At 46.5% G+C, this 20,984-nt stretch overlaps 1 protein-coding gene across 1 annotated transcript in view; it reads left to right on the top strand.

The window, feature by feature from the left end:
* ryr2a (ryanodine receptor 2a (cardiac)) overlaps positions 1-20,984 on the top strand; it is a gene marked incomplete at its 5' end in the record, with an annotated part of 269,110 nt that overhangs the window by 98,010 nt on the left and 150,116 nt on the right. Inside the window, 3 exons of the mRNA XM_080455627.1 lie at positions 1,883-1,995; positions 4,462-4,561; positions 5,966-6,062. Coding sequence (XP_080311753.1) covers positions 1,883-1,995; positions 4,462-4,561; positions 5,966-6,062 — 310 coding nt within the window. The remainder of the gene's footprint in view (positions 1-1,882; positions 1,996-4,461; positions 4,562-5,965; positions 6,063-20,984) is intronic.

Raw genomic sequence — 20,984 nt, forward strand, 5'->3', positions numbered from 1 at the left:
TACTATATTCCTCACATGCCCTCGTACCTGACCTGCTTTTATAAAGATGAGATATAAATTACAGTATAAACAAAAGGGCTGAATGAATAATGCACCACCGCAGTGCTGTGCGCTATAGCAACAGTAAACCAGAAGCAGAGAGGGAACGCAGGCTAATAGGGTGACTGTTATTAAACCGTATTTGGCCTTGTCAGTATGCAGGAGGCGACTGTGGTGGTAATTGACCTGGCAGTCCAGTCTGCAGTGACATCTGTATTTTATTTGCTATTCACTCTGTGTGCGTACTAGTACTGTTACTGTTGTTGTGTGTGTATGTGTGTGCACAGGTGTGTGTATCTTTCTGTGCTCTTACGTGTTGTAACCAAGTTTCACAGACAAAGCCCAACGTGCACAGCGCAAGAATTCAAAGAGTGTGTAAGGCTTACGCTCTCTTATACACGCTTACACTATAAGCGATTCCCACCGCAGCTGAGCTCGGGAGGATCGAGCTCTCATTTTGGTTCACTCAGCTCCCTGTGTATTGTACGTATATAACTTTTGTTTTGTTTGGGGCGGTCATAGCTCTCCACCCAGTCTTTGTGTGTGCCTGAGCATAACACTTAATAGATAGTTCACCCCCAAAATGACTTTTTTCCTATCGATTAGTCACCCCATGGATTTTTTTTGTTTTTGACGCATTCCTAAGCCAATAATTTGATGACCGGCAGCGGTTCCAGTATGAGACACAAAGAGTCTCCTTTGCGTCTCCTAGCGGAACCGCTACCTAGTGGTCCGCTGGTCATCAAATTATTGCCTTAAAAATATCCATGAATTCAAGTCTCCATGGGGTGACTAAGAAATAGAAAAAAATATCTTTTTTGGGTGAAATATCCCTTTAACCCTACTGCTCCTGTATTTAGGAGGCTTAAATGCTGAGGACAAATGTCATGTACGTGCAAATTTACCGTCACAAATATCCCAAAACAACTGAAGGGCACTAAATTATGATTGTGTTATTTTGAAATCACTTGACAACAAAGCAGGCACGCCGACAGCAAGGCCTTGAGGGTCATGAGGCGAGCCCGAACAAGCGGCTAGGTGAGCGAGTGCAGAGCGACCGATGGAATCACACGTAGACGAGCGCGCCATCTGAATTGGCCGGCCCCCTGGTGGACAAAATAGGTTAAATCATGTGAACCACAATGAGCCATGTCTGGGTGGGACTCGCTTCCGTGCATTACAAGTAGAGTTGTTCCGATACCGATACCAGTATCGGAAAAGCTGCCGATACTGCCTAAAATGCTGGTATCGGTATCGGTGAGTATGCCAGTCTATGCCATTCCCATACCACATCATTTATCACATGATAATATGTCATTTACAGTAATCAATTATTTTGTCCTTTGAATGCTTCAGTTGATGTTGCACTACTGTTTTGTATATAGTTAACATTTTTTATTTATTCCTAGATCAGTGGTTTTTAATTTCAAGCACCCCCATAACTCTGAGAGTGTACAAATGTACACTCTCAGAGTTACAGACCTGTAAGGGTCCATTCGGAAGCCCCTCAAGGAACCCTGGACCCCACTTTGAGAAACACTGTCCTAGATTTTCTTTAAATTACACGCTGTTATTGGCTCGGTACTCGGTATCGACCGATACGCAAGTCATGGGAATTGGAATAATTTTCAGGAAGGAAAAAATGGTATCGGTACATCTCTAATTACAAGAGCATTCAAGATTCAAAGACTTTATTCGTCTATTCGTCATTCCAGTGATTGGTTGATATCACAAAGTGTGTGTGTGTGTGTGTGTGTGTGTGTGTGTGTGTGTGTGTGTGTGTGTGTGTGTGTGTGTGTGTGTGTGTGTGTGTGTGTGTGTGTGTGTGTGTGTGTGCACGTAGGCGAGGCATGCTGGTGGACCATTCACCCAGCATCGAAGCAGCGATCAGAAGGAGAGAAGGTCAGAGTGGGAGATGACCTCATCCTCGTCAGTGTCTCCTCAGAACGATACCTGGTCAGTACTCTGCGCGTGTGTGTGTGTGTGTGTGTGTGTGTGTGTGTGTGTGTGTGTGTGTGTGTGTGTGTGTGTGTGTGTGTGTGTGTGTGTGTGTGTGTGTGTGTGTGTGTGTGTGTGTGTGTGTGTGTGTAATTTGTTGTAATATTCTGACCTGTATCGTGTTGGTGGTTTTCTTGAATCTATCACGGTGAAGCTAATAACAAATCTTCATCTGGAGAGAGAGACAGACAGGCAGACAATAGTACAGACATACATACAGTATAAACATACAGTCAGACAGACAGACAGACAGGCAGACTGTTTTTTGCGATAGTTACCATAACCTCCTTCTAGCACAAGGCTCAGTTTGACAGAGAGAATGACATGTTCAGAAACCATGATATTTGTAAAATGGAGACCATCATTTGATTGGCTAACTGCAAAGTAATAATAATAATACACTTTATTTGTATAGCACCTTTCATGACATGAAATGCAGCACAAAGTGCTTTACAGAGCAAGAATAAAGCACAAGTGCTTTACAGAAAAAGCTACAAACAATTTAACAATAAAGCAAAAAAGAAAAGCAAAAGCATGAAACAACATAAAAAAAGTGAGAAGAGTCTGATTGGGTAGGTAATAACGATGCACACAATGCAGCTTGGATTTATTTGGAACAAAGGTTCTTTTTTTTCATTTCCTGAAAGGTAATGTAGTTGGACATACAAGGTTTCCGCCCGACAGCGACGTGTGTGTGTGTGTGTGTGTGTGTGTGTTTGTGTGTGTGTGTGTGTGTGTGTGTGTGTGTGTGTGTGTGTGTGTGTGTGTGTGTGTGTGTGTGTGTGTGTGTGTGTGTGTGTGTGTGTGTGTGTGTGTGTGTGTGTGTGTGTGTGTGTGTGTAGGGGTGTGTGTGTGTGTATGTGTGTGTGTAGGGGTGTGTGTGTGTATGTGTGTGTGTGTGTGTGTGTGTGTGTGTGTGTGTGTGTGTGTGTGTGTGTGTGTGTGTGTGTGTGTGTGTGTGTGTGTGTGTGTGTGTGTGTGTGTGTGTGTGCACGCGTGACTCTTTTCCTATTTACAACTTAATGAAATCCAGTGTGTGCCATGAATCTCTGTCTCTCTCTCTTGTTTCTTAAAGGAAGCCTGAACTGTTTGTCTTTAATTGGTTTTTTCTTACGGTCGTTCTTGGTCGTTTTGTTTTTACTGACCAAGTACGACAACTTCATACAGAGCGTTGCCACTACCAAGCTCTGTACTAGCATGATTAATGGTCTTGATATTGAACCAGCTACCTTGTTCTATGCGATGTTTATCACCCCCCCACCCCCTCTCTTTACCTCTACTGTTTTCCGTCCTTTTTAGTCGATTCATCTCTCTCTTCCCCCTGTCTCTGTCCTTGTAGCATCTATCCCAACCGTGAGGATATTTCAAGTGGTCCCTTACATATTTTTATTTATTGATATGACATTAATGTTAAAAAAGTCATGGTATTTATTCTTTAAAAAATAGCAGATATACAAGCTCACAGTGCGAATATATATATTTTTAAGCGAACATTTGTAACTTAAACCTTTGCTTCTGAGGGTCCCTGGAACAAAATAATTTGAGGTGGGGGGTCCGTGGCCAAAAACATTTTTCCTTGACATGAAAAAGGTTGAGAACCACTGATATAGAAACATACGTTTTTCAGTAAACTGTCAGGATTTAGAAGACATTAAGTAGAATCATACAGTATCTCAGGTCTTAATGGGTTAAAACCTTGATAAACAGGAACTTAAAGTATACTACGTTAGTTCCATCGATCCTAGCGGGGACGCAATCCATTGATTGATCATTAAAACAAACATGCTCTGAAAATGCACCCGTCTGACCACTTAGCGCGGCAGCTTGTCGGCTGCCGTGTAATAAGTGGTCAGATGGGTGGGCCGTTAACGCTTTCGAGGTTTTCAAGAGGGCCCTGATCCAGAAAAGGTTGGGAACCACTGATCTATCCTATGATAATGGCAGTCTTCTTGTAAGCACCTATCCCAGTGGTTCTCAAACTTATTCATGTCAAGGGAAGGTTTTGAAAATAGTAATACAAAAAAATAAGTAGATCGGCTATTTTCAAATAGCTGATGTACATATATATAGGATTAAAGTGGGTACTGTATATTTTGCTGGGGACCCCCTAGAACCCCCTCAAGGACCCCTGATGGTCCCTGGACCCCACTTTGAGAACCACGGATCTGTCCTATGGTAACGGCAGTCTTCATGTATGTCTGCGTCCATGTTGTGGCATCTATCCTATGGTAACAGTCTTCGTGTGTGTGTGTGTGTGTGTGTGTGTGTGTGTGTGTGTGTGTGTGTGTGTGTGTGTGTGTGTGTGTGTGTGTGTGTGTGTGTGTGTGTGTGTGTGTGTGTGTGTGTGTGTGTGTGTGTGTGTGTGTGTGTGTGTGTGTGTGTGTGTGTGTGTGTTTGTGTGTGTGTGTTTGTGTGTCCATGTAGCATCTATCCTATGGTAATGGCAGTCTACATGTGGACGCAGCCTTCCAGCAGACACTATGGAGCGTGGCTCCCATCTGCTCCGGTAGTGAATCTGCACAAGGTACAGTTCTATTCCATTTCTATTTCAGTACATTCCATTCTGTTCTGTTACTGTCTATTGCATTCTGTTGTATTTTGTTCTGTTATTTTCTGTTCTGTTCTGTTCTGTTCTGTTCTGTTCTGTTCTGTTCTGTTCTGTTCTGTTCTGTTCTGTTCTGTTCTGTTCTGTTCGAATATTCTGTTCTTTCTACTCTTTCTTTCCTTTTAATGATGTCTTTGGAACACACACACACACACACGCACGCACGCACGCACGCACGCACGCACGCACGCACGCACGCACGCACGCACGCACGCACGCACGCACGCACGCACGCACGCACGCACGCACGCACGCACGCACGCACGCACGCACGCACGCACGCACGCACGCACACACAGTACGCCGGATGTTAAAGACGGCAGTTGCTAATAGATAGAGGCATCCCCGGAACACTGATAGGGTGGTAAACAAACTCATTGGGAAACCACACACACACACACACACACACACACACACACACACACACACACACACACACACACACACACACACACACACACAAAGGGCTGCTCATTCACTCTACAGAATTACATTCACAGCAGAGTGTATTACAGTTCACTGTGAGGAGACACCAGTGCCTTGTGACAGGCAGGAAGTGAGAAATGACAAGGTGACATGATTAATGGATGTTTACCTCCTCCACTACACTATTCTCTCTCTCTCTCTCTCTCTCTCTCTCTCTCTCTCTCTCTCTCTCTCTCTCTCTCTCTCTCTCTCTCTCTCTCTCTCTCTCTCTCTCTCTCTCTCTCTCTCTCTCTGCTCACTTGTCATCCCGCTCTGCCTTTCATCCTGTCTGCGTCTGTCACTCTCTCCCGGCCTCATATCCACTTCCTCTTCCTCAATAGCCGGCTATTCTCCTCATCTTCTCCCACTCACCCTAGCCCTACCCCTATCTCTTTCATCTCTTTCGCTTACATGTTTGACCTCTCTGTCTGTCTGTCTCTCTCTCCTCACTTCACTCTTGCCCTACAACATATCTTTCCCTTTTCATCACTTCTGTCCCCTCTGTCCCTCTCCCCCGACTGCCTGCCTGGGGTCAGAAGCAGTGGCAGTGGCAGTGACACTGGCACGGGTCACTTTGCAGCTTTTACATACACATACTGTCCACATACTGTACATGTAAATAGATGTTTATAACGATGTGTAAGAACCTTGCACACAGCACCGTCAAGCGCCTTACGTGCTAGGAGGACCAAAGGACAAACTGTTATTTTTCTTAATGCTGCTTCTCTTCTTTGATTCCTTGTTGTTGTATATTATGTAGCACCAAAAGCACCATCTCTCTCTCTCTCTCTCTCTCTCTCTCTCTCTCTGTGTCTCTCTCTCTGTCTCTCTCTCCCCACCGCTCCTCGCGACCGACAGGTTATCTGATTGGAGGAGACGTACTGCGACTTCTCCACGGTCACATGGACGAGTGTCTGGCCGTTCCGTCTGCGGAGCACGGAGAGGAGCAGAGGAGGTCAGTGGAGATCTGAGACTAGTAGGGGGAGGACAGGAGGAGAGAGAGAGAGAGAGAGAGAGAGAGAGAGAGAGAGAGGTTGATTGATTGATTGATTGATTGATTTTGTATTTGAAAATCAAGTTATAATGATCCACTGTGGTCCTTGTTGCACTGGGTAATAGACAACACGGACAAGACTGAAGGAATGAGTCACTTAAATACACATTAACTACTTGAACTGTATATAATGCTGAACGAGGTCCCCTAGGGCCTGTACTTGGTCCCCTCCTTTTTTCCCTCTACACCAAATGTCTTTGCCGAAAATAGCTCATCTACAGTACAAACTCACAATGCGTCACGTTGGCGACGCATTAGATTGCCTATTTTCGCAGACTGTTCGCCTGTTATGACGTGTCCAGAATAGGGATGCTGGGGTTCATGTGATTGAAAGAAACTTTTTTATTTTATTTTTTACATCATACAATATAAATTCAGAGAGAGGGAGAGAGAGGCAGACTGCCAGACAGAGACGGTGAGACTTGATGCTGAGGAGACGGAGCACGAGGGTTAATATGGAAGCAGTAGAGGCTATCTTCAGAGTTGGTGCTGTGAATGGATTGGCCCTGGTGGTCAAACAACCAATCAGCATTTTATTTAAAAAAAAGGTCTTAGTTCAATTGAATGATATTTGAACTCTCTGGGGAAATGATGATTGGTTACTGCAACTCTCCTCCACACGCTGTTGCTCTATCTATTCAGGGATTTTTGGTATTTTTTTTTTCTTTTTTTTTGTACTGCATGGATCTGTATGGGTCTAGTTGTCTATAAGAGAGCCTATCTACATCTGTGTACGAACGCGCGCGTGTGTGTGTGCGTGCATGCGCGTGTGCACATTTTGTGCGTGTGTATATATGTATATGTCCATGGAGTGTCAGCTGAATGTGAGGTGTAAACACCATCGATCTTCTTCAGTGTGATTGGTCAACAGCACAGCGGGGCAGAAAGGACAGAGCAGCACGCCACACAGGAAATCAAATTACCATGTTCCTCCTTCAAGGTCTCTTTTACCCCAAAGTCACCTCTGCAATGTGAATCGAGACATTTTCATTCTTAATCTGGATAGCATTCATACAAAATGTGATTTTTTTTTCAAAGGCTATTGAGTTTTGACATCCTTATCACATTTACATATTGATAACCCATATTTCAAGTGTAGAATGAGTGAAGTCCTTATCTTATTATTAACAAAGTCTCTCTCTACTCCATAGCAAGTATCATGCACAACCACTATCCAAAACTAAAGGCCACACATTCTGTCATCCTTTCATAGCTCGCTCATATCCATGTTAAGAGTTTTTAGTGCAGCGATAACCGATAACCCATACTACAATGGTGTCAGTGGGATGTAGCACATCCTTGATTGTACTTAAATTATGTGTGGTTTGCACAAACACTGAATCTGGTGAATTCTCAGACTGTCCAAATGTCAGACATTGCGTCAATTGGTCAGTATCACCTGATAAATGGTTCTATTGGCAAGGCAATGCAAGGCAAGTTTATTTCTGTAGCTCATTTCAACAACAAGGTCATTCGAAGTGCTTTAGTTTATTCAAAACATGAAGAGTTATAACAAAGGAAAAGAAACACATTATAAAAGGCAATTTGAATACAACTGAAAATAGTTATTAAGCTACAGGGTTAAAAGAATAGAAAATAATAATAAGCTAAAATAAAACAGATAAGATAGACAAATTTACCCTGCAGCACAAGAAATTAATAATAAGTAAAAAAAATCCCCAGTAAAAGACAGCGGCAAACAGAAAAGTCTTCAGCTTTGATTCACTTGGTTTTGATTCCGGGGATCATACATTTATTTTGGCACAAAACCATTCAATGCTTCATAAACCAACTCTAGTGTTTTGTCATCTATTCTTTGACAGACATGAAGTCAATGTAAAGATCTAAGAAAAAAACTGTGGCTGTGTGGTCAAATATTAGTAGTCGAGTCTATGATGAATTCATGTTTGTACGTTTTTACAAATCCAGCTGAGACATGCGTTTTTTCTTTGATACATAATTATTCTTGAGGTGATAGTACGCTGACTTTGTAATTCATTTGGCTGCTAAAATTCATATCTGATCCAACACCAAGGTTTTTGGCTAGTGTTGTGGTTTTTAACATTACTAATTGAAGCTGAGCACTTTTAATCGTTCTTCCTTGGCTACAAAAACAATTACTTCAGTTTGGTGTTTGTATATAGTATTTTGATGAAAACTCTGGCACAACCAATTATTTATTTAATGCACCTACTCAGTGCTTGTATTGGACCATAATCCCCTGGTGATATCGTTGTGTAATTTGTTTTCTGAGCTAGTGGGGGCATATAAAGGTTGAACAGAAGAATGCAATTGAATCATATTAGTATGCCGTACTAATAATATTAGTATGGGTTTTATAATACTATATTATAGTATTATATCAATATCAATAGTTTATTTTTCTTTTCGTGTGGGTTAGCAATTCTTTGTGTATGATGTTAAGCTACAGTATAGCTCCATAAAACAGACAAGCAATAGACCCCTTAACAGACGACGTCACACTGGTTGCAAGCGTCATACTGGTTACAAATTAAACCCATTCTGTCAGGTCTCGCTAGCAAACACACAGGGGGGGGTTGGGGTGCACTGAAACCAGTGCACCCCGAAACAACAGGTTGAGAATTGATTGCATGAAACAATCAACTGTGCATCAAGTCTCAATGTTGGTAAACTAGAGGTTACGAATGTAACCCCGGTTTTAGTAGGTTCGGAGTTTACTACTCACTATGGGATATCAGCGCCCTCAGGCGATGAGACAGAGCAACACACACGCTCCCGGTGCCAATACTGATTGGCTAAGGGTATGTCACGAGTCCGGAAGACCCGGGAGTATAAAGCTCCCTCGTGACGTAGGCTCTTCCTCTTAACATTCTCCTCTCTGCATGCCAAATGCGCACAGAAAGGGGTGTCTGGTGAGTAGTAAACTCCGAACCTACTAAAACCGGGGTTACATTCGTAACCTCTAGTTTTACCACGGTTCTCCGTTTACTACTCACTATGGGATTCATAAACCCCCCTTGAGGTAATGAGCCACACAACCCTGACAACCCCGCACGCCCCTCAGCTCCTAGGTCACGTCCCCCCCGGACGTGACCTAAGACCCCCAGGCCATAGGTCCACGACCTCACGGCCCCTGGGCGCCCCCCCAGCCCACCGGGCTGGGGTGCGGGATAGATAACAAGAGTAGGCCCTGACAGACTCTAGAGTCTGCCCTATTTACTAACAGGCAGACACAGTCCGCCTCATAATAATGAGGAGCAGGGCCCTATCCCCAAGACACAGCCCTGCTGGTCCCAAGGAAACCTAAAGAGGAAGTCGGAAGATATGGAGAAAAGGCCCCAAGCCTACTCCCTATCCTCCACTGACCTGGAGGCAGCAGCCACACCCAGGACAGCGTGCGCCATTGATGACGCCGCCACGTCCAGACTGTAAAAGGCCGCAAAAGTCGACGGTGACGACCAATTTGCAGCCGCACAAATCTCCTGGATCGAAGCTCCCTTGTAGAGAGCCCAGGACGTAGCCATGCCTCTAGTAGAGTGGGCCCTCAGACCCCCCGGGACAGGGACACCACTACTCACATAAGCCAGCTTAATGGCATCACGGATCCATCTAGAAAGCGACGCTTTGGTGACCGCCTTCCTCTGAACCCCCACGCCAAAAGAGACAAAGAGTTGTGTCGATGAGCGACTGGCCGCCGTCCTCTGGCAATAGAGCTTCAAGCTCTCACCGGGCAGAGGCAATGTAACCGCCTGTCCTCCGCCGAAGCGAAGGGAGGCGGATGAAAAGCCACCAATTCAACCGGATCTGGGGCCACCACCCCGGTCTTTGTAACGAACGCCAGGTTTGGTTTAAGCAAAACCCTCCTGTCGTTGTTCAGAAAATTCATGCACTCCGGGCTCACCGAGAGCGCATGCAAGTCACTGACCCGTTTAGCCGTGGACAGGGCCACCAAAAGGACCGTTTTTAGACTAATGACCCTCAGGTCCATAGACTCAAAAGGCTCGAACGGGTGACGGCACAGTGCCTCCAGCACCACCGTCAACTCCCAGACTGGGAACAGTGGCCTGTTGACCGGTCTAGCCCTTCTGGCGCCGTTCATAAATCGGCGCACGAAGTTATGCTGACCCACCGTCTTGCCATCGTCGAAACCTAGGTGGCAAGCCGAAATGGCAGCCAAATACACTTTCACCGTCGAGAAGGATAAACCCTGATTTAGCCTTCCCTGCAGAAAGTAAGAATGCTAGACATCGAGGCCTGGAAAGCCACCACCACTGGTGACTGTTCCAACCCCCATCTGACCTCGTAAGCATTCCTCGTGGACACGGCCCTTGCGCCCTGGATGGTAGCCATCACGTCAGGGGGAAGGCCACACGAGCTCAAATTCACCCTCTCACGGGCCAGACCCATAGGTCTAGGTCCTGAGGGCGTCCCCCCTCCCTGCCGCAGCAAGTCCCTGCCGACAAGGAGGGCCCAAGGCACGTCGTGAAGGAGAGGAGTTATCTCCTGACCTCTACGTGTCCCATGCTGGGGCCACCAGCAACATCAACAACCCTCGGAGCCTGACCCTCCCCCACATGGGGAGGATCAGCTCTATTGGTGGGAAAGCATAAAGCAGTTCGTTCAGGAGGCTCGGCACCTGGAACGCCTGAATGGACGCGAGACGTGAGTCGCATCACAGCGCCATCTCGCACGCCAATCCGTCCAACACCAGGGAGGCCAAACCTTCCTGCTTGTTGACATAGCACATGGTCGCGGTGTTGTATGTTCTGATCGAGACAGAACAACCCGGAAACCGAGCACCGAACTGTTTGAGAGCGAGGAAAAACCCCGTGAGGCTGGCGTCCGTGGTGATGACCTTCTGTGATATCACAGCGCCTATACTGACCCCCTGGGACAGAAAAGCCACCTGCGACCACGATCCGAGTGTCTCCACGACACCCTGGAAACACCACCACTTGCTGAAAGCCTGAGGTGAGTGGGATCCGAAGAGCCCGCTGCCACCTCTATACAGGTCTCATGTAGAACCTGCCCAAGCGGATTAGGTGAATGACTGAAGCCATGAGACTCACCGCCTGCATGCCTAGTTTGTAAGTGACTTGACGCCCTACGCGAAAAGACCTCACACAAGCTAAGACGCTGTCTAACCTGCCCTTGGACAGCCGCGTTCTGAGCGTGTTCGAGTCCAGCGAGATCCCCCAGAAGGTGGTCCGCTGAGATGGAACCAGAACGCTCTTCTGGACGTTGATTGTGAACATAGCGACGTCAGGTGGGAGAGGGCCACGGCCGTGTGCCGTGCCACCTCCTCCTCTGAGCCAGCAATTAACCAGTCGTCGAAGTTAAGTCGACAGACCGATCCCCTGTCGCCGCAGTGGAGCTATGGCCGCATTGGTACACTGCACGAGCACTCGCAGGCTCAATGACATACCAAAGGGAAAAACCGTGTACTCGTACACTCCCCTTTGTAGCCGAAGTGCAGGAATTCTCTGTGTGGAGGCCAGACTGGAACGTGGAGGCAAGCAACCTAGAGGTTGATGCCCGCCCATCAGTGCCCCTGATGTACCGTTTTGCAACAGCTTTTACGGTCGTCAACCAAGAAATGGATACTTGTTGAGGCCCTTCAGATTCAGAAAGGGCCGTACGCCCCCCCCCCTTTTTCTCACCAGAAAAAGCTTTGAACAGAAACCCAGTCGGTTCTGATTCGTAGATATTTCTCTGGTAACGCTCATGCTCAAGAGAGAGAGAGAGAACCTTCTCTCTTAGAGTCGTGGCTGCTTTTATCTTCCGCATGAGAGAGACACACTCGTCTGACATAGGAAGTAACACAAGGCATGTGGAAAACACACCAGTTCAACCACAATGTGTTGTTGTTGTTCAGGGGAGCCTGGCCAGTACAACCACAGTGTGTCACTGCCGTACTGAGCTTAACCAGTAAACACAGTGCAACGCTGATGTACTGGGATAAAAACAGATTCGGATTGCAACCCTCCCAAAAGCTGCTCACCGAGCGAGCGAGTCGGGAGGGGGCGCTGCTGTTATCAGTCCCGTGGGCAACGTGCACATTTCCACGGGGACCGATGACGTCGCCACGCGGTCCAGCGGACTCGTACTGTGGCGTCCATTAGAGACCGTTAGTGTCTGCCATGCTGTGAAACAGGCCTGTCAGGCACAAAGGGCTCATAGAGGAGGCCATCGACGCCCAGGGACCCCCTGGGACCCCTAGCGTCGTGACCTCCTGACCGGGGCTGGATTACGTGCTTGTGTATTTTAAGACATTTTTAATGGAACAAAATAAAGCACAGAGACAGTGTAAAACAACATAAAAAGTTTAACATACTCTTATGAAAACCCTTTATGTGTGTCTCAAAGCACCCAATGAACCTGAGCCTCCATCGTGGTAGTGTAGACAAAGGGCTAACTAGCTTAGTTTGTAAGCTTAGCCTGGTCTAGTCTAGCCTAGCTACAGGTCGCTTTTAGCCTTTAGCTGCTACCTGTAGCTGTTTGGCTAACCAAGAACGAAGGAGAGCTATGCCCACCGCAGCGTTGTTTTAGGGGACTGGCTAAGCGCTGCACCAAAACAACACTGCTCTTTAACTGTGTCGATGTTAGTGAGGCTAGTCAGCCGCTAAGTGAAACAACATCAGCCTGACTCTATGGGCTCATAGAGGAGGCCTTCGACGCCCAGGGACCCCCTGGGACCCCTAGCGTCGTGACCTCCTGGCCGGGGCTGGATAATGTGCTTGTGTATTTTAGTAAATTTTTAATGCAACAAAATAAAGCACAAAGACAGTGTAAAACAACATAAACAGTTTAACATACTCTTATGAAAACCCTTTATGTTTGTCTCAAGGCACCCAGTGAACCTGAGCCTCCATCGTGGTAGTGTAGACAAAGGGCTAACTAGCTTAGCCTGTAAGCTTAGCCTGGTCTAGTCTAGCCTAGCTACAGGTCGCCTTTAGCCTTTAGCTGCTACCTGTAGTTGTTTGGCTAACCAAGAACGAAGGAGAGCTATGGCCACCACGTGTTGTTTTAGGGGACTGTCTAAGCACTGCACCAAAACAACACTGCTCTTTAACTGTGTCGATGTTAGTGAGGCTAGTCAGCCACTAAGTGAAAACAACAGCAGTCTGACTGGAGGCTATGCTAACCTAGCATACCATAGCTAGTAATAGTCACGGCTAACTCACCAAGAGTGAAGAGACGTTGACATCCGTTTCCATGGAAACAGGTGACGTCGACACCTAACCCACGGGGCCCGTGCAAGCGTGGGGGTCACGTGACTGAGTACGGAAGCATTCCACGCTGCTCCCTTGTGTTTACAAAGTCCGTCGCCATCTTGTCTAGGCTTCTTGGCCTGGCTAAAGGAAGCGACGGAGCCACCTCCACCGAAGGAAGCACTCTGTCGCCCTCCAGAGGCTGGCGTGACACGGTGCTTGGCAGGTTGTAAATATTGGGGTGACCTTCGACCCGCGCCGCCATCTTGCAAACCTTCCTTCCCACAGTGGGCCTCTGGCGCCCTCTGCCGGATGGATGGTAGAATTGGAAAATTTTTGGCGTGACCCATGTACACTGGCGTATAGATATTAGCAATGGTTTATTACCTTTGTCTTGTTCATATCACGCACAGTATTCATCCCAGCAGCGTTTGGAAAGTCACCAAGGGACTTTCCAAGCGCTTTGGGCTTATAAGGGGTGGTTATCAACACGGGGACCACCTAGTGATCCCTATGCATCGATGCACCCCGACAGTTGTTGAAAACAGGCAGAGAAGTATCCCATTATTGTCTACCATGCTGTGAAGGCAGGCCTGATAGGCACAATGGGCTTATAGAGGAGGGCATCGACGCCCGGGGACCCCCAGGGACCCCTAGCGTCGTGACCTCCTGACCGGGGCTGGATAGTGTGCTTGTGTATTTTGGGAAATTTTTAATGGAACAGTATAAACACAGAACAGTGGAAACAGCATAAACAGTTCAACATACTCTTATGAAAACCCTTTATGTGTCTCAAAGCACCCGATTGTAGCCTCGTTCTTTGTGGTACAGACGCCGGCTCTGAAGAGGCTAACGAGCTGGTGTTGTCCTAGCAAGCTAAGCTAGAACAGCGCTGCTAACAACCTGTTGCTTAGTGAGGCTAGCCATTCGTTGAAACCAGCCGCCACAGGTTCGAGGATCTCTTCCTCGGTGGCTGCGGGAGGTTCTCCCCGTCCGGGGCTCGTCGTGGACACCTCCTGGGTGTCCTGGTACGACGGGAGCTCCAGGAAATCTTCCCCGTCTTCCGCCATGTCGTCATCGTGAAGAGCCATCGACTCCTCGCTGGCAGGGGGGGAGGGAGGGCCGCTGCTAGCATGCTGCGGTGGGGACAAGCCCCCATCGCAGCAGCAGCGGCGGGAGGTGGCGTCAGCGTCGTGGACGCTTGACGCTCTAGTCTTGGCATCGGCACCGGTGGGGGTCCCATGAGCCGGGGGGCCGCTCGTGCTGCCCGACTGGGGTCCCCGGTCCGGTGGCGGTGGAGGTCTCACCGTTATCTCGTCTAGTCCAGCCGACCAGGGTCCTAGCCCTGACGAGCCGAGCGTCAAGTTGAGAAACGGTTAACCTCGTGCAGTTAGGGCACGCATCTGTCTCACCCGGGTGGGTCCTGGCGCAGAACGCGTGATCGACCCCCAAGCAGTGGATGAAGACGCGGTGGGGGTCGTCTGCGGCGATGAGGGGGTCGCATTCCGCGACCCCGCAACTCCTCGGTGGTTCCATCTTGGTCCTCGGTCTGGGAAAACAACAGGCTAAAGCCTAGCCAGTAGCGTAGCCTAGTAGCTGCTAGTATTAGCCTAGCCACTGAATGAATGAATGAGCTAGTAGCTGCTAACCGGTGTTAGCAGCTAACCGGCTTTTTCAGCTAACCGGCTTTTCCAGAACAGACCAAGAATAAGGAAAACTGAGAGGATAGGTAAATAAATAAATACTTAAATAAGTTCCGGGAGAAAACTTATTTGCAAGGATTTTCCCGTGGGGATATACTCCGTATTCCCGCGTTGGGTTAAGTTGTAAAATTTCTTGCTTCTTGTGTGTGAATTTCTGCGCATTCGCTTGCAGAGTGGAGAAAAGAGGAAGAGCCTACGTCACGAGGGAGCTTTATACTCCCGGGTCTTCCGGACTCGTGACATACCCTTAGCCAATCAGTATTGGCACCGGGAGCGTGTGTGTTGCTCTGTCTCATCGCCTGAGGGCGCTGATATCCCATAGTGAGTAGTAAACGGAGAACCGTGGTAAAACAAATAATTGGTCTATATGTTGAAACTGCTCTAGTCTGTTCTCTGGTCTAGAACAGAAGGCTGAGTTGGTTTTCTTTTTAAACATTTTCCAAAACATAGTACTTGTAGATCAGCTATTTCTGTTATTCATTGTACAACAAAGTATATGAGCTTAAGTGATTTAGTTGTAGACATTCTGTTACATTCTCCATGCCTTTCTGGCTTCTTATTCAAAACCCCTCCCTCCCTCCCTCCCTCCCTCCATCCCCCTCTCTCTCTTTCTCTCCCTCTCTCTCTCTCTCTCTCTCTCTCCCTCCTCCTGCTTCCACAGTACCTCCTAATTCATGACTAAAGTCACCTTTATTCTCAAACTTTTTGCTCGCTCTATCTAGCTCTTGCAGTGATTCCTCCCCCTTTTGATCTAGGCCATTATTATACAGGTCTGTTCCTGAATTCCACCCCCTCCCGGGTATTAACCCATTTAGACCGGGGAAGAATCTGTGTCATTTTCAGATGCCTTTGGCCATTCTTTGGCAGATCTACAAGCTCTACAGATCTACAAGCTCTTAGCGCGGCACCAAGTGCCGCGCTAAGAGCTTGTAGATCTGCTATTTTTGAAAAATCTTGAACATTTTAGCAAATCTTTGAATATATATATATATTTTTTTAAAGCAAACATTTGTAACTCAGCTTCTGGGGATTCTACAAATGTCTTCTAAATCCTACAGTTTAAAAAAAAACGTATGTTTCTATATCAGTGTTTCAAGGACCCCCAAAATTACATGTATATCGCCGCGGACCCCCATCTCAAAATATTTCGTTCCAGGGACCCCCATGAAGCAAAGATTTGAGTTAAAAATGTTCGCTTTAAAAAGTATATATTCAAATAGTTGCGCAAATGTTCAAGATTTTTCAAAAACAGCAGAGTGCCGCGCTATGAGTTTGTAGATCTGCTATTTTTGAATAGCCAAAGTATAAAATATCGATAAAGTGGTTACACAGATGCGTTCCCGGTGTGAAGGGGTTAATAAAGTGTTATCCTCCTATCCTACAGGAGAGGAAGAGGGGGGCTGTGGCCCGTAGGGATGGGCTCCTGACGACAGAATGAGCTCTCCTCTGTAGCCACGTACGGTGGAGCCACATCCCATAAGTTGGGATTGGAGGACTATTAATAATTACAGTTTTCACCCGCTCTCCGAGGAGACAACCATGTGATTACAGCATGTTGATAAGAATCGCTGTGTCCTCCTTACATCACCGCTCCGTTCCGTTAGTCAGCGTGTATGTAACGTGCCGTACGCACACGCACGAGCGTGTGTGTGTGTGTGTGCGAGCCTGAATGTGTCTGCGTTCACCTTTCTGTAGTGTGTTAACTACCTTATTTTAGTCATTTCATAAATGGATTGCAGAAGACTAAAGTAACTCAGAGAGAGTCAAAAAGAACACAAATAGACCGTTTAGGGTCCTTTCCAATAATAACTTTTTTTTGTCTGTCATACTGGCTGAGTGTAGTTGGAAAATGAATGGGTGCTGTTGAAGAATATACTGTGTGCGTGAATGCGTGCGTGTGTGTGTGTTCTCTCAGATATGAGCCTAGACATATTCTCTCTAATGATGCAGTCGAGCAACAATCCAACCTTTTTTACCTGGTTTTGAAGCCTTCAGTTCTTTCGCAAACAGATGAAAGAAAATCACCTCGACATCAATTCACGCTATAACAGAAACAACAAAATATCCTCTTTTCTGTAGAGAGCTCAAATGCTCGGGGAGGAGACTTCCTCACGCAACAAATGAGCTGTCTGTATGCGTCAGGTACCGGGGAGGCAGCTCATAAGCCTTAAGTATGTCACTTTGAACTTTTTCATGCTTAAGACTGTCCTCAATAGAGAGGGCTGCACAAGCCTCTCGTGCCTTAAACAACCAACTTGCACTGCGGTAGTGGAGGCCAGACGTCCTTGTGCCAATGCAGGGCAGCAGCAGTATGTTCCACTGCAATGAAGGCTTCCACTTAACTTTCCTGGAATGCAGGGACCATGTTCTTGCCGCTCTATCTGGCGTTTTTTTTTCTCATTATATTTACTAGACCGGACACCGGCCTAGTCGGGGATGATGCAATTAGGGAACGATGCAAGTTGGAAATACATGCCCCACCCAGTTATGAAATACCCGCTGTACCGGTTGTCAGAGTACCCATTGTACCCGTCTGTCTGTCTGTCTGTCTGTCTGTCTGTCTGTCTGTCTGTCTGTCTGTCTGTCTGTCTGTCTGTCTGTCTGTCTGTCTGTCTGTCTGTCTGTCTGTCTGTCTGTCTGTCTGTCTGTCTGTCTGTCTGTCTGTCTGTCTGTCTGTGTCCCTTTTACGCCCACCCCTCTTGATTCTTGATACTCGATTGCTTACATCGAATGCTGGAGGAGTTGAAGGTGAAGGAGGGAACACAGCAGAAGGTGAAGGAGGGAACACAGCAGAAGGTTCAGAATCACTCTTTTGAGATTGCAACTCAACCTGGCGGAATTTCATCGCAGCTGTTTTAGCTTACGGCAGCTTAGCTGGATCTCTAGGTCTTGTTTTTTTCTTTTTTTCCCCATCAAGTTCAAGACAGGCTAAGCGCACCTTTAAGCGGGCACCTATTAGACAAAGGAGAATAATGACTCAATCCGTGGCAACGAGGGAGGTGGTTCAGCGGCAGTGAGAGGACTCGACCACCCCGGTAGCAACAGCTTCAGGATCATCTGCTGGGGGTCTTCAGCTCTGGACCTGCTAAGAGAAATTTAGCAGAGAAACTTAACGAAGAAACTTTCGTGTTTCTGAATGATAGACTTTAACTCCCGCTTAACCAAAGACGCAGAAATATCATAATATGCAGCGATTACACATAGGTCATCTTTCCTACAACTCTCATTCTGTTTCAAAGTAGGATTATTCATTAATAAAATACCTTCCAAACTAAACTGAGCCATATCCCGGACGAGACCCCACTTATGTTACAACCTTTCTTTAATGTACAGTAAGAGAACACAGGTAGTAGCAACATACTTTCTGTAACATGTTTACACAAAACCATATCTTCATATAATCGCTCCTCACATTATAAGATGGCACAATCACTCGCTGATGGGCTATAGACAGTTCGGAAACCCGCCTGCCAATGATGTCATCCAAACTAATTGAAACGGCAGCGTTTCTCTTCCTGAATAGTTAGCATGCTGAAATAGAAGCCATTGTTGTTGCATTAGTAAATAAATAAATACAGTTTTAAATCTTTGAAATTATCAAACCTGCCTACAAATCATGTCACTGGTAGGCAGGTTTCTGATCCGTCCACTGCTCTTCTCTGAGACAGGAGTGGTGGTCTTATACAGTAATGATAATGGGTGAAGTTGTCCTTTGTCTAACTTAGACTAACACTGAATACCATTTATTAACAGAAACATGATTAAACCAAGTTGCTGCAGAAATGGAAGCAAATAAGGCATCAGGGACTCCCAAGACCAAAATAATGAAACAAAACCACTCTAACTAGAAAATACAGGATAAGCAGGGGTTCCCTTCCAATTTGCCTCTAAGGCTATGAGGGGCACAGAGGACGCTGTGGCTGGCATGCTACACAGTACACACCTCCAGTATGTGGATTCCCCAGGCACCTAATTCAGGATCCTCTTTGTGGAGTTAGCTCTGCTCTTAACACCACAATTTTCTCAGTGACAGACTGCAAGCTGTGCGTGTGTGTGTGAGCATGACCACATCAACTGCACTCACCACTTAACACCGGAGCACAGCAGCCAGGGATGTGTGTTGAGCCCATTCCGGTACACACTTTACAGCAGTGACAACACCAGTCCATCGGCCACCATTACCTACCTCAAAAACTCAGATATACCACAGTCTTTGCGGCACTAACACTGTCAGTTATGGATATAGTTACTTACTGTTGATATAATGCACACGAGATGGTGACGCAATATACTATACTATATACTATACCAGACTATATACTGTCGCTATGTTTTTCTTTAGTCAGGACTTTGTATATTTGATTTAACTGTGACTTCCTGTTATTTGACTTGTTACAAAAGGGGCGGCCTTAGCTGAGTGGTTAGTGAGCCCGCCTAGGGAGCCAGAGGCCCTGGTTGCCCCAGGTACGATTCCAGGCCACGCCAGCATATGTGTCGATGAAATGAAATTTGTCCCTGAGCAAGACTCTTAACCCCTAATTGCTCACAGGCCCTCATTGGAAACAAGCCCGCAAGGACTTTCATGAACGTCCTGTTAAAAGGAATTATCCTTAAAAGGAATGACATGTACTTGTTCCTTTCCTCTCTATTCTCTTTCGCTATTCTAACTCTTCTGCAACTGCAATGTTGAGAGTTTGCACGCACACGCACACACACACACACACAAATATAATATATACTGTCTATATATTCTTCCTTTTACCCCTTTTGCTCCCCAATTTAGTCGTTTTGCCAATTGATTCCACCCCACACATATTTTGTGTGTTGTCACTGCTGTTGTGTCCTACTCACCTGTCAGTGAGGAGCCCCTACCGGGAGGATGTAGAGCCTTCGTGCTACTCCTCCCACCCAACACTCCCTGCTGACAGGTGCGGCCCCAGCCTGTGTGTAGTGACAAATATTATGCACCTCGGTGGGTTCGAACCCACAACCTCCGTGGTGGTGGGCACTGGGCCAGCACTTTACCACTGCGCCACCCGAGCGCCCACAAAATAAATAAATAAAATAATAATTTAACACCTATAATCATGTGCTGTGACAATAAAGTTGATTCTAGTTTTAATTATTGTCCTTCACACAGACAACCACTCAGGGTTGCACACTTGACTTCACCCTGTAGTGTGAGGATAACCATTTTTGCCTCAATGTCAGCAAGACAAAGGAAAGGATAATTGGTCCCACCTCACCTCAACAGCCCATTCCCATCAATAACCAGACGGTTCAAATAGCTGAAAGCTGTACAATGACACTGGACAATAGACTGAGCTTCAACCATCACATTAATGACCCTCAAAAAACAGAGCCACCAAAGACTATTAGTTATCCGCAAGCTTGAAGCACTCTATTCTCAAAGATACTGAACTGTCAGGTGCAGAAACGCTTCCTTTGGGAAAAGCTTGATACCCACAGCCATATCTGCCTTAAACAATAGGCCTCGTTGAACAGGCTGAGTGTTTACTGTTGTGTGTTGCTGTATGTTGTTATTGTTGTATTGCTGTGACTGTGTGCTGCTGTGTGAAAGGAATTGTGTGGACAATGAAGTCTGAAGTCTAAAATAAATGACAGAACCCCTACAAAGCTTCCTTAACCACTTAAACCCTATATACCTTGTTGACCAGAGTCCCCCAGGGGTCTATACTAGGCCCCCTCCTTTTATCCCTATCTACACCAAAACTCTTTGCAACAAGACACTTTGTGAGCTTGTATACAGTAGGTTATTTTCGCAGAATGTTCGCCCCCAGAATAGGGATGCTACGGTTGCTTAGGTAGGCATGTGTGTGCGTGTTTTTTAGAGTAAGCCCATCTTCAACTTGGCCTTCAAGCCAACCAAATAGAAAAAGAGAACAATGTAAAAAACACAATGTCAT

This window comes from Gymnoscopelus braueri (assembly GCF_963280865.1).
Source record: "Gymnoscopelus braueri genome assembly, chromosome: 17".
Classification (NCBI taxonomy): Eukaryota; Metazoa; Chordata; class Actinopteri; order Myctophiformes; family Myctophidae; genus Gymnoscopelus; species Gymnoscopelus braueri.